The sequence below is a fragment of the Lactuca sativa genome, chromosome 2 (genome assembly GCF_002870075.4).
Source record: "Lactuca sativa cultivar Salinas chromosome 2, Lsat_Salinas_v11, whole genome shotgun sequence".
NCBI lineage: Eukaryota > Viridiplantae > Streptophyta > Magnoliopsida > Asterales > Asteraceae > Lactuca > Lactuca sativa.
The window spans coordinates 28,126,978-28,141,738 of NC_056624.2; the positions used below are offsets into that span (position 1 = coordinate 28,126,978).

General features: G+C 34.3%; 2 protein-coding genes across 2 annotated transcripts; both read left to right on the top strand.

Annotated features, from left to right (window-relative positions):
* Window positions 1-6,623: 6,623 nt before the first annotated feature.
* LOC111917857 (uncharacterized) lies at window positions 6,624-7,762 on the top strand. Its single transcript, XM_023913491.2, has 2 exons — window positions 6,624-7,227; window positions 7,299-7,762. Exons 1-2 carry the CDS (start codon window positions 6,624-6,626, stop codon window positions 7,760-7,762), a joined length of 1,068 nt encoding a protein of 355 aa, XP_023769259.2.
* Window positions 7,763-8,900: 1,138 nt separating this feature from the next.
* LOC111917853 (heat shock cognate 70 kDa protein) lies at window positions 8,901-10,544 on the top strand. Its single transcript, XM_023913488.1, has 2 exons — window positions 8,901-9,120; window positions 9,193-10,544. The coding sequence occupies exons 1-2, from the start codon at window positions 8,901-8,903 to the stop codon at window positions 10,542-10,544; spliced, it is 1,572 nt and encodes a 523-aa protein (XP_023769256.1).
* The last annotated feature ends 4,217 nt before the right edge of the window (window positions 10,545-14,761 follow it).

Consider the following 14,761-nt stretch of genomic DNA (forward strand, 5'->3'; position numbering starts at 1 on the left):
TATTAATGTTAGATTATCACGTCAAAGTTGTGTATCAAATAAAAGTTTTTGCGAAACCATATTTTATATTAATGATTAAATGTCATGAACCTTATAACAACTATATATTTTAAAAATAATTAAAGGTTAGGGTGCCATATCTCTAATAGCTATCCGTCAAAACTGATTAATATTTTTATTTCAATCTACCGACTAAAAATTATTATATGAAAATAAAGTATATATAGACGGATTAAAATTACAACGACATTATAAAAGTTTAGTTTATCAAAATTTATGGCACAAATATAAGAAAAAAAACACTGAGTCTTGGTGTGTATAGAAAAATAAAAAAAAAGGAAGAAGCAACACACAAATACATGGCTCCCAATAAAAAATTTGTCAAAATGCTGTTATGTGTAAATTAAAAACCCTATAACTAAAATTGATTGGTGTGTGAGATGTCTTTTTAGTCAATCTTGTTATCAATCTAGAATAATGTGTAAATCCTAATAATATATATTAAATTAGTAAATTCTAATAATATATATTAAATTAGTTTATAATCCGTGAGAACCACGGTTAGAAAATTAATTAATCTTTCATATAAAAAGTCAAAATTATTAATTAATTATTTTAAATAAATTATTATTTAAGAGAAACTTTTTTAGTTATATAAAATTATAATCGTTGATTTAAATAAATACATGAAGTTATATCATCTTATAATATGTATTTATTTTATTTTATTTTTCAATCTAATATTATTAATTTAATATAATTAGAGTGGAAAAATTTAAAATTTGAAATTTAAATAAAAGAATCAATTATTAGTTTAATGTAATTAGAGTGAAAAAATTTAAAATTTAAAATTTGAAATGAATAAATAATAGGTTGACAAGTGACATGATAATGAATATATAACATTAATAAGGTGTTTTAATTGTATGACACTTGTCAATAAGAAATTAAACCTATTCTTTTATTAGAATATGAAGATTTATAGTTCCCGAATTAATTTATTTTGTTTACATAGTATGTTGTTTTTGTTATTTGAAATATTAGAATTTAGAATTTTTATATTAATTAATAATATATATCCCATACGTAAATTCTATTGAAAAGAAGAAAAGGCCTTTAAAAAAAGAAAAAATAACTTTACAAAACGATTATAAGTTTTAGGGAAAAAAGAAAAGAAAAAATGAATAACTTTAAACAGTGAACAACGTGACTTTATACTTTTAGACGAGTCGATATGGGTCCAACGAGAAGCAACGGGGGTGAGGTGGCACCCCTCAACGCCGTTATGACACGGGGAACACCGCCCCCCCTGCTCGTTGCTTCTCGTCGAGGTGAATCTCGTTGGGGTGGCGAAGGGAAGAAACGAAGAAAAATTAAAAAAAAATTACCGTTTGATTTGCAACGGTTTGAAAAAAAAAGTTAATTATTAAAAAAAACATTTTATCCTATAAATACTCTCATTTTATTTAAAATTTTCACACACTTTCTCTTATCCTCTCTACATACTTTCAATTATCTTCAAAAAAAATATGGATCCTTTCGACTCGTCCGATGATTTAGATGACGATATTTTCTTTAGGATGATGTATCATTATTACACTACCGACCTGCTACAACCAGACCCAGCCCCGCTACTAACAAGACGTGCGATGTTAAACAGAAATCGCGAGGAAGGACACGAACATGTATATCGCGATTACTTTGCGGATAATTGTGTATACGGGGCGAAGGACTTCAAAAGAAGATTTCGTTTGAGTAGGGATGTGTTCTTACGAATCGCCAACGCCTTGGAAAGCCGGTATCATTTGTTTACTATATTTTTATACGAAATAAAAAAAATGTACTACATGTTTCTTTAATTTTACAACATATGCAATATATTTTTAAACTATAGTTAATTTATGTTTAGGTACGAATTTTTTCAATTAAGAAATGATGCTAGAGGTAGACGGGGGTTTACAACGTTGCAGAAATGTGTTGCGGCCATTCGTTTGATGGCTATGGGGGAGTCACCCGACACCATGGACGACTATATGAGAATGTCCGAAAGAACCGCAAGAGAGAGTTTGTATACATTGTCAAGGGGTGCTGTTGAAATTTTTGGAGATGTGTATTTGCGGAAACCTTCGTTGCATGATTTGCAAGAATTGTATGCGGCGCATGAAGAACGTCATGGGTTTCCCGGAATGATCGGAAGCATTGATTGCACTGGAAATGGAAAAATTGTCCGGTAGCATGGAAAGGGCAATACGCAAGTGGTCATCACGGATCACCTTCATTGGTGTTAGAGGCTGTCGCTTCTTAAGATTTATGGATTTGGCATGCATTTTTTGGGGTTGCGGGTTCCAACAACGACGTCAACGTTCTTGATCTGTCGCCAATATTCGACGATCTTTTGAATGGAAAAGCCCCGGATGCTCCTTTCACGGTGAATGGAAACGAATACAAATATGGCTATTACCTTACAGATGGAATATATCCTCAGTATTCCACATTCGTGAAGGCATTCCGCCACCCGGTTGAAGAACGAGACAAATTTTTTAAGAGAAGACAAGAAGGAGCACGTAAGGATGTGGAACGTGCTTTTGGAGTGCTGAAGGCGAAGTGGCATATAGTTGAACATGCAGCACGACCATTGGATTTAGAAACTTTACGATATATCATGTATGAATGTATCATAATGCATAACATGGTAGTAGAAGATAAAGGGAGAAATATTGCACACTATATCCCAACAGAGCCCAGACACGTTCAGTTTCAACCAGGAACAACAGATTATTTGCATCGCGTTGTTGACATTCATGACGCAAATAAACACAGACAACTTCGAGAGGATTTGGCGGATTATATCTTCTATGGTAACAATAACGATAACGAATAACGTTGTCTTTTTTTTTTTTTTTTTTTTTTTTTTTTTGAATTTAGATGTTATTTCTTTTTTTTGTTTTTGGATATTATGTGTAATTTAGCCTTTATGTTAATTTTAATCTTTAAAAATTTTTAATTTTTTTTTATAATTTTTAAACATTATGTTTTATTTATTATTTATATTTAAAAAATATTTGTATCAATTTAAAAAAATCGAAATAAATAAAAAATAAATTATAAAATGAAAAAAAAGTATAAAAAAACGAAATAGTAAAAAAAAAAAAGAAAAAAATTATTTATTTTCAAAAAGTTGGTGTTGCATCTTGTTGCCCATTTCCCCACTTGGTGTTATAACACCACTTGCTTATGTGGCATGTGAGGTGGTGTTGCACCTTGTTGCCCACACCCAATGCTCTTAGACTCATCACCGGTTATTAGACTAAACGGAGTGGTGGTGTCAAACCCACTCGCTATGCTCGCCATCGATCCAGGAACACCGCCCCCTAGCTCTCGCTAGGGGGGTCGCTACCCATGCCTCGTTACAAATTTGGCGAGAAGAGAGAGAAGGTAAGGGAGGAATTTGATTGGTAAAAAATCCCCCAAATCTCCATCACAAAACCCCAGAGTCATCTTCATCCAGGTAATCCCAAATTTCAATTACTCAACACTTTGATTACACTTTAATTTGATAGTTTTTGTATGTGGGAAATCATGAACTTTCAGGCGAAGCTTGCTTTAACAATGGCAGTCGGGGGATTTAGGGTTTTCAGAAAACGATCAATTGGCACCTCGTTCATCTTCACCAAGAATCAATAAGAGGGTGTTTGTTTTTTCTCTGCAGGTCTGCGTGGCCTCTTCTGTCTGCGAGGCGCAGACCACGCGCAGACATAATGGTTTGCAGTCTGTTTGTTTTTCTGAAGTGCGCAGACATAAAAACGTCTGCGCGAGGTCTTCACCACACAGATATCGGATAGCATCTTCTAAAGTCTGCAAGCCTTTAACCTAAAAAGAAACACGTTTTTTTTTTTTTTTTTTTTTTTTTTTTTTTTTTTTTTTGTTTCCGCCTCCAGTCGTCGTCCAACCTCCCAGAAAAAACCCTCGATCGATCATACTCCATCTTGCAGCGACCACCACCGTCGCAACCCTCCTCTCCGATCAAAACCATCGATCGCCGCCTTCCTCTCCGATCCGGCGTCCTCCGATTTTGCGACCGTCACGGTCGATTGCAGCAGCCAGCGAACAACAAGGTCACAGCGACAACTTCAACTAGCGACCAATCTGGTTTGTCTTCACCTCTTTCTTTGATTGATTCACATCTTTGTTCAATTTCAATTTCAATTCATCTTGATTGATTCACATCTTGTTTGACCGATCAAAACCATCGTTGCCTTCCTCTCTCTCTCTCTGTCGATTTCAATTTCAATTCATCTTGTTTGAATCATATCTTTGTTCAATTTCTTGTTTGATTCACATCCTTGTTCAATTTCTTTTTTGATTCACATCCTTGTTTCACAGAAAATTGACAGCCAAATTCCCAGCAAATAGAAAATCTTACCTGTAAACAAATTGGATTTATATTTTTCTTTGATTTGAAGCCAATATACATAACTGTGAATCAAAAGATTTCATTTTCTCTTGTTGATTGTGATTGTTTATGTGTATATGATTTTTGATTGTGTATATGTATATGATAGTGTATATGTATATGATTATTGATTGTGATTGTTTATGTGTATATGAGTTTTGGTTGTGTATATATATATATATATATATATATATATATATATATGATTATTGATTGTGTATATTTATATGATAGTGTATATGTATATGATTGTTGATTTTGTATGTGTATGATAGAAAGCATCAAAAAGAGTCATAAGTTTTGTTTATTTGATAAAAATAAAGTTTTTGTCGTTAAAGTGAAGTTTATTTGATTTATAAAGTTTTTTAGAAAACTTTGAATTAAAACACTCTAATTGAGGTTATTTATAATTGAATAATAAGTTTCACATTATTGTGATTGAAAATAAAACAAAATTACAAATTTGTCGTAAAACATATTTGTCGTGGAAATAAAAACTTTTTCTTGAAATAATGATGTTACTTGTTGACTGTTTATTGTTATTTGGTTATTAGAGATGGGAGAAAAACAACAATGGACCAATGAGCATTTAAAATGCTTATTGGATACTTGTATTGAAGAAGTAGAGAGTGTTGGTAGAAAAGGATTGAGTTTGCAGAAAGATTCATGGATAAGGCTTGGAAGAGTTCTTAAGGAGAAATTTGGGGTTGAGTTGACTCAAAAACAAATGAAAAACGCATATGACAATCTGAAAGCCAAATACACTGGATGAGTATATTTAAAAAACAAAACCGGTAATATAGACAATTTTCAAACAAACACTTTTAATTTAACAGCCGAGGAGTGGGATGATTTTAAGAAGGTACATATACATTAATATACAATAATATATATATATATATATATATATATATATATATATATATATATATATATAACATTTACGTTTGAAGTTGCCAAATATTCTTATACTATTTCTTGTTACATTTGGGTTTAGGGGCATCCGAAAGCTGCTTCTTTGAGAACAATTCCACTGCCTTTTCCAGATCTTTGTGCACGTCTTTTTGAAGGAAATAGTGCTACTGGTAATTTTAGGAGTTACTCAACCCAATCATCATCAGTAGCTGACGCATCCTCCTATCGTGTTCCACCACTTCAGATCACCGCCACCCCTTTTGATGCAATGGATGATGATGGTGTTGACACTTCTCATCATGAGCCACCACCTTCTGCTGCTTCACCTTCTGCAGCTTCACCTTCTGCTGGTTCACCTTCTGCTGCTTCACCATATACTGCTATACCATCCGGTAACCCCAACAAAAGGGCTAAACCCTAAACTCCTGTAGCTCCTAGTGCCTCACCGTCTGCTTCTTCACCTGATGGAACTTCTGTTACTGCTGACGATTTAGCATTTGAAATGAAGAAAGCTCTACAAAGTTTGACTAAAGGGTATACAATTCCTCAGTGTTTAGAGAAGTTAGAGGTCCTTCAGTTAGGCCCTACAGATCCTTTACGCTTTGTCGCATATCATATTTTTGGAGGAACCATGAACATGAGAGAGATGTGGATGCATTTGCCCGATGTTCCCGAGATATTACGAGGGTGGCTTGAGATGACGGGTACCAGTTTAGGAGTTTTGAAGGATGGGAAGATTGTTCGATGATTTTCTAGTGTTGAAAGTATTTGTTATGTCTTTTTGCCCTTGTTGGAACTACTTTGTTAAATGTTTTTGCCTTTGTTGGAACTATTTTGTTAGGTCTTTTTGCCCTTGTTGGAACTACTTTGTTAAATGTTTTTGCCTTTGTTGGAACTATTTTGTTAGGTCTTTTTGCCATTGTTGGTACTTGAAATATGATTAATGGAATGTTTATTTGATACTTGAAATATGGTTTATGTAATGTTATTTTGGCTTGAAATATGATAAATGGAATGTTTATTTGATACTTGAAATATGGTTTATGTAATGTTATTTTGGCTTGAAATATGATAAATGGAATGTTTATTTGATACTTGAAATATGGTTTATGTAATGTTTTTTAAAGTTCTACTTTGTTAATTTTAGGTTCATATGGATCACGATCAAAAGTTACTTCTCGTAATTCTAATGTACCTATACATCCGTTATTTTTGGAAGAGGGGTGTGAAACGATTGCGGGATAATGATTCGGAAATGACGGGACACAAATACACATTGGAGTTATTACACCGTAATCGTTTACAATGTGTTGAAGTATTACGCATGTCCCGTGAATCTTTTGTACGACTATGTGCTCATTTTAGAGCAAATTACTCATTAAAGGACAGCAAACATGTATCAGTTGAGGAAAAGATGGCTATGTTTTTGATGATGATCGGACATAATCAACGTTACGTGATTATCAAGCGGAGATTTCAACACTCGAAGCAAACAATTCATAAATTTTTTTATGAAGTGTTGGAAAAAATGATGCTTTTCGCACAAGATGTTATAGTACCAACATCTTTTAATCCGAATCCAAACATTCCAGGACATAATAGGAGGCTACGAAGGGTTTTCAAAGGAGCAGTTGGTGCACTTGATGACACTTTGATACATGATGTTGTCCCTGCTAAGAAACAAGACTTATATAGAAGTAGGGGAAAGGGAGATTGCTACCAAAACGTATTGGCAATTTGTGACTTCAATATGATTTTTACATTTGTTGTGACCGGGTGGGAAGGGGTAGCGCATGACTCTAGAATATTATCAGAAGCAGTAGCCGATCCACAAGCATCATTCCCGTTTCCACCACCAGGTAAATTTTTGTTTTTTTAAATATTTTTATTTTAATTTGAAATTGATTAGTGTTTCGCATTTTTTTTTCAGACAAATATTATCTTTGTGATGCCGCGTATGCACACATTCGAGGATTTATGGCCCCTTATCGTAATGTGAGGTATTGGCTTGGAGATTTTCGTCAAAGACGTGCATTGACCAATAAAGAAAAATTTAACCATGGACATGCAAAACTTCAGAATGTCATTGAGCGTGCTTTTGGTGTTTTGAAAGCACGCTTCCCTATATTGAAGAGGATGACATCATTCCCGTTTGTGACACAAAGAAACATTGCCATGACATGCTTCGCGCTTCATAATTATATAAAGAAAGAAGGATTGAGTGATGAGTATTTCGCACGATACGATGAACCCAATGTCCAGTTTCGAAATAACAATGTGGCCATTGATGATGATGAAGACGGGATTCCAACACATGGTACTGCAGCAGACCGTGAATATATGACTCAGTTACGTGATGAAATTGCTGATCAGTTGATGCACAATATAGATTGAATTGTTTTAAATGAAATTGTTATTGTAAAACATTTTTTTTTATCGTATGACTAATTTAGTTGTATGAATTTTATTTTCAATGTTATAAGACTATTATTATTAAAATTTTGGTGTTGAAAAATCATTTTAAGTTTGTAAAATAATTTTATTTAAAATTTAGTTTATTTCAGCAGCCTGCAGACGTTAAAAAACAAACAGTCTTCTTATTGCAGACTGCAGACGTTTGGTCCACCTCTTCTGCTGCAGAGACTTGCAGATGTGGTCCGCAGACTGCAGACATTTTGGCTTCAGAAAAACAAACAACATCTAACTCGAGGTAATTTCATGTGGTGCTGGAACCAGTTGGAAAACGAGTGTGAAGGTTTGGCTGCGGGATTTAGAATTTTCAGAAAAAAAAAAGAGAGAGAAACATGAAGCTCTAGTCGGTGTGTGAGGCTACCATGATATCAATGGTGAAGGTGAATGAAGATTGAGAATTAAAAAGAGAAAGAAAAAGAGAAAATTTTATGTGTATCTGTTGAGCCGAAAAGCACCTGATGGTGAAGATGGGTCTTGATAGCTTGAGGATTCCATATGGGTTTAATTTGTGATGGTGAAAAGCAGAAAAGAAACACACTGTGTGGCTTTAATTTTTTTTTTATGTTATATTAATTAAATTAAAAAATATATTTGTGTAATATTAAAAAAATGTTTGTTTAATAAAATAAAATAATTAGATTAAATTAGAAAAAGAAAATAAAAATACTATAAAATGTTAGGAGTGTTACCACTCCTTACCAAATGTTAACATTAGGTGCTAAATTGAGAAAAATGAGTTGGCATTAAGAAAACTGATGTGGCAAGGTGTTAGGAGTGTTACTACTCCCCTTAGCCTTAATGAATGTCAAGATGACCGAAAAGAAGCTGGAACCAAAGAGTTATTGCATGGTTTCCCAATAAAAAAAGTGACAATAGATGATGTGAAATAACTAGACTTCTGGATTACTCAAAAGCGTTTTAGTTTCCCAACGGTATCCCTTGGGCTTCTTCAAATTTGAAAAGATAACTTCCTTTCTCTATTTAGTTTCTGAAATTGCTGATCGTCTTTGTCTCACAATCTATACATACATTATATCTTTTGTTACAAACACGTCTGAAGATGTCCAGAAGTGTTGAAGGAATTGCAATTGGAATTGATCTTGGAACAACATATTCCTGTGTTGCTGCCTGGTTTGATAAGCACAATCGTGTAGACACCATTCCTAATGAACAAGGTAACAAGATTACTCCATCATGCGTCGCTTGGAATGGCACCGAACTCTTAGTAGGTGAAGGAGCTAAAAATCAAATCAGCAGGAACCCTAAAAACACTATTTTTGGTTAGTTATTTTGATCAAAACTTTATTCTAATTAATGATAACTTTTTAAACTACCATATATTTAATTTTCAGATGTTAAACGTTTAATGGGAAGAAGATTCAGTGAAAGTAGGCTGCAGGATGACATTAAGTCATGGCCTTTTAAGGTGGTCGAAGGGAGTGCAGATGAGCCATTTATTGTGTTAGAAAATGAGACTGAAAACATGAAATTTTCGCCTGAAGAAATATCCTCCATGATTCTAAAGAATTTGAAAGAGGCCGCTAAAGCATATCTTGGAACAACATGTACAGATGCAGTGATTACTGTTCCTGCATATTTTAGTGACAAACAAAGGCAAGCCACTAAGGAGGCTGGTACGCTAGCTGGCCTCAATGTCATGCGCTTGATTAGTGAGCCAACAGCAGCAGCAATTGCGTATGGAATAGATAAGAGTGCTGACAAGAATCGTCAAGATAAGAATGTTTTGGTCTTTGATTTGGGTGGAGGAACATTTGATGTGTCTCTTCTCAATATCTGCAAGGATGGCGCCATTAGTGTTAAAGCTGTGGGTGGCGACACTCATTTGGGTGGTGAAGATTTTGACAAGCTAATGGTGAATCATTGTGTTCAAGTATTCAAGAAAACACAAAAAAAGGACTTGAGTAAGAATGCAAGATCGATGATGAAGTTGAAAGTTGCTTGTGAAAAAGCAAAGAGAGATTTATCCTCTACAACCTTAACGGCAATTGAAATTGATTCCTTGTTTGAGGGAATTGATTTTTCGATGAAATTCACGAGGGCAAAACTTGAGGAGCTAAATGATGCTTTCTTCAAGAAGTGCATTGAGCACGTGGAGAATTGTTTGAGAGATGGCAATATGGAAAAGAAAGATATTGACGATGTGGTTCTTGTTGGTGGGTCTACACGGATTCCCAAGGTACAACAAATGTTGATGCAATTCTTTGAATCAAAACCACTTTGCAAGAGCATTAATGCGGATGAAGCTGTTGCTTATGGTGCTGCAGTGTTGGCTGCAAACTTACATGGTAATGGGAATGAAAGTGTCCAGTCTTTGATATTAGTAGATGTAACGCCTCTCTCCCTTGGCATCTGGGCCGATTCAGACGATACTCGTGGTTTAATGAGTGTTGTGATACCAAGGAACACACCTATACCCACCCTCAAGGATGGAACTTACTGCACATCGGCAGACAATCAAGTGTCTATGAGAATCGATATATATCAGGGAGAGAGCAGATTAGCCAAAGAAAACATCATCCTTGGTTCGTTCAAGCTTCATGGTATTCCTCCAGCCCCTGCAATGGAACAAGAGGTAAAAGTTTTCTTTAACATAGATGCCAATGGCATTCTCAATGTCTCGGCTGAAGTAAAATCCACAGGCAATACCAACAGTATAAACATCGATGTGTGGAAACATGTTTAAACATGACATATAGAAGATGCTAAAAGATGTGGAGCAAGGTAAGTATATATACTCGCTGAGTACCAAAATTGGATAATGCTTTACGTTACACTTCCAAGATGTCTTATGAATTTCATATCAACAGCAGTTTTAAAGTATGTTCCTTTTATGTATAGTATTAATCTAAACTTTGTTTTGTGATCTATATTTTGGCTGTTTCTCAAACGTGTAGCTTATGTATGCATGATATATAATTATATAAACAGTTCACTGTTATTTCATGGAATGTGATATCATTGTTTTAGATGTTATATTTTTGAAAGAGTTTAAAGGCAATGCTTCAACTAATGAAACCAGTCAAAGATTTCATGGGTGATTGATAAACTTGAAAATAAGTAGGCCCAAATATCGTGAAGAAGTTTGAGTTTTGAAAACCAAGTATGTCAACAACACGAGAAATCTGGATTACCTTGTGAAAGTCTTTTGTCATTACAAGGATCGAGCCCTATGCAGACGATAGTCTGGACACTATACCGACGACATGCGTCGGGAGAAGTTATACAGACGATATGTCGTCTGTAAAAGGTCGGCGACATAGCTCCGTCAGTAAAATCCGAAAATGTCATCGTGACAGGAGTCATCGGTACAAATTAACCAATAAGGACGACATATCGTCGTAAAAAAAGTTTTATCTAAAAAAGTTTTATCTGGACTCTATCAAGACGACTTGTCGTCTGGAAAAGTTACACCAGTACCGACAACTTGTCGTCGGGAAAAGTGACATCAATATCGACAACTTGTCGTTTTGAAAAGTAAGTAGCAACCAACTTCCATTCTAGTAATACCGACGACTTGTCGATGGGATTGGTAAAACCGTTTTTACAGTTATAAAGCTATACCGACGACATGTCGGTGGTATAACCTTTTTTTTATATATATTTTTCATAGGATTATTTATATATACCAAATGTGTTTTTTTAAACAAATCCGAAAAGTATATTTGAGAATAATATCAAACACTTAATAAGCATAACATACCATTAAAATTAAAATTAAAATTAAAATTTTACTAAAATTAAAATTAAAATTAAAATTTTACTAAAATTAAAATTAAAATTCTACTACATAACAAAATAACAAAAAAAAAAGTTTTTAACAAACATTGTCCTCCTCCTCCTCCTATGCCTCTTGATTGGAGTGTACACCAACCCCGACTTTCTTTAAATTGTATCTGTATCCAACCGTCGATATGTTTCGGGTCTTGTCCTTTTTCTCTCTATATTATGCCAACAATAAGTGTTAATAAAAAATTTATATAATACAAATAAATTTAATTACTTCCTCACGTCGTATGTCTGCATATGTTCTACTTCCAAGAGAATTCATATATGGACATTTGGACCTACTTTCTTTACCTTTTATGCATTGCTTCCTATAACTCTCATCCAAAAAAAGAAGATCAGTCATCTTATCCTAAGCTTCGTCGTCCATATCATCCAGTGGACATTGTCTTGCACCTTCCACATCCTTATATCCACCAACCCTACCAAAATAATTTTTCAGTTGATATTTGTGCTCTTTATAAGCTCTTTGACAGTCGGTCTATACAGCCGCTCGAACGACTTCCCACAAATATGTACCCCGATACATATCAAGATCAAAAAATATCTGCAATAAAAAAAATTTAATTAGTAAAAAAATATATTTAAAAAGTATAAAACTTTTCACATAAAAAAGTATTTTGTACTTACTTCAATCTCAGGATACATAGTTCATAGTAATGGAAAGAAACACATCTCTAAGTCCTATAATGGAGTGTTACATAATCTGCCCCAAAGTTTGAGATAAATCTTGTTAATATTTTGCCATTTGTATTTATGAATTTATAGGTCCCCCCTAATGCTATCGACTTCTACAGGTAGAGGTTTTTGACTGTTGACATTGAACTTTTTTTTGCATATTTAAGCATCTTCCCTTTCCACGCCGGCACGACGGGTTTGCTACATTGACACATAGAATTGAAAATTTAGAAATTTAAAACTTTAAAAATATATCCAATATATTTAAGAATTTCATGTAACTTACAAGATTGAGAACCCATCGGTATCTTGCATGCGAGCGCATGTGGAGGTCGTTCCCCTCCGTCTCCTCCATGCCCCCTCGCAACATGTGTAGCCATCTGTTTAACAAATATTAGAAAATATACTAAACATACTTAAAAAAACTAATAAACCATTATAAGCATTCAAAATGTATAACAATCGTAACATACCATCAATCAAAATGATCACTAGATTAATATACATGTACAACATCATCATTAATGAATTCGTCATCGTTCATGAAATCGTCATCGTTATCTGAAGAGTACATATCACCACCACCATTGTCATCATTAATGAAACTGTCATCGTTTATAGTAGGAGCCACACTTGATTCACCATCATCATCATTATCTAAAGAGTACATATCATCACCGTCAACAGAGTATGTATCATCATCATCATTACCTAAATCGGCAGCCAAGCTAAAATCATTTGATCAAGTGTCATTCACCACATCTATATCATTAACACCGATACTTGGATGATCCCAAAGTTTTTGATGATGAACATCTTCCACAACTCTCTAGTTATTGTTTTGAGTAGGATCTTGGAGATAAAACACTTGTTTAGCTTAAATGGCAAAGATGTTTTGTTGATCGGCATACCATGTTTTACCGACGTACCATTCATGACTGGTATCGGTAACAACCATATTCTTTTTACTAATTAAACATTCATTACCTAATGACACATTGAACCATTTACCACGAAAGAGTATAGCTGAGTAACCATGTAAATATTGCAACTCTATGATGTCTTTCAGTTAACCGTAGAATGGTGTATCTGTTGGGTTTTGAGCAATCTAACACTTCCTAAGTGTGCATGCAACCCTAATAAACCTTGGATCTATGTTTTCTTCTAAAATACATGCAAATAATAATTTCCAAGGTTTCTTCCTAACTAGCATAGCATAAGGATTATGAATCATAAAACTACTAGTAGAAATACATACCTTTTGATGATGGTTGATTGTTTGGAGTTTGAGAGCCAAGCACCAATAGTGTGAATGCCTCAAATGGAATCACAAATCACCACAAATACTTGGAAAACTTTGAGAGAGTGTATACACACATAGAAAATCGGCCACACACACAAAACCACACTAGTGTCACTAGTGGCTATTTCATGCAACATAAGCATGCTTATATAGTGTACATGATTAGGGTGAAACCCTAATAACCCATGTCTTTTCCTTTCCAAGGATCCATGGGTTAAAAGCTCCATGGATCATCCATGGACTTCCATATAAGCCTAGCCCATTAACAAATGAGTGTTAGCCCACACTATATAAAACCAATAGCCCACAATCTAATTAGTCTTCCTTTTAATCTCTAAATTAATTCATAATTAATTTAAGACTAAGACTAATTAAATAACATGACTTCATATTAATATATTATAACTTATAATATATTAATAAACATATGTGTATAACTCTCATAAAATTATCCATAAATAGTTTGGGTGAAGTGCAACCCAAATGGACCATGCCGGGTCGGGTCAAGTATATACCAAATAAGTTATGGACTTAGACACCTTATCCAACAGACTCCCACTTGGATAAGTCTAATAACTATATTTGCGTATGTTACTTCAGGAACCAACCAACAATCGTAGCTCTCGAAAACTCTGTTGAACTATGAAGGGCCATTTTAGATAAGTGATCATATAATCCTCTGTTCTCATGATATCAGCCGGACAAATACATGGAACAACGTCGTACTTATTGTCCAGCAGTTTGTTTCCCGATTTTCGATTTGTTTGACAAAGAACTTAATCGAACACATCAATTTAGTTCTGACCGGCCGGTACATAGGTCACAACAAAATCATCGAGGGGCCCATATATCGCTTCTATTTCTAGAAGGAACATATAAACTTCGACTCATATGCTTGTTCTACTACTTGTTGAATTGTACACAAAGGCATGTTTTATAACATCAAGTTAGTGATGCGTTTACGTGCAATCAATGCACAACCAACTCATAGGTAACAACTCATATCTCTAGGTTTGAAGATTTATATGATATTACCGTCTTACGATCACTCGAGATAAATTCCATGAAGTGATACAAGTGAGCGTGGGTTTATTCCAATACTCATAACTTATGAGCACTCATGAATGTTGTAGCAT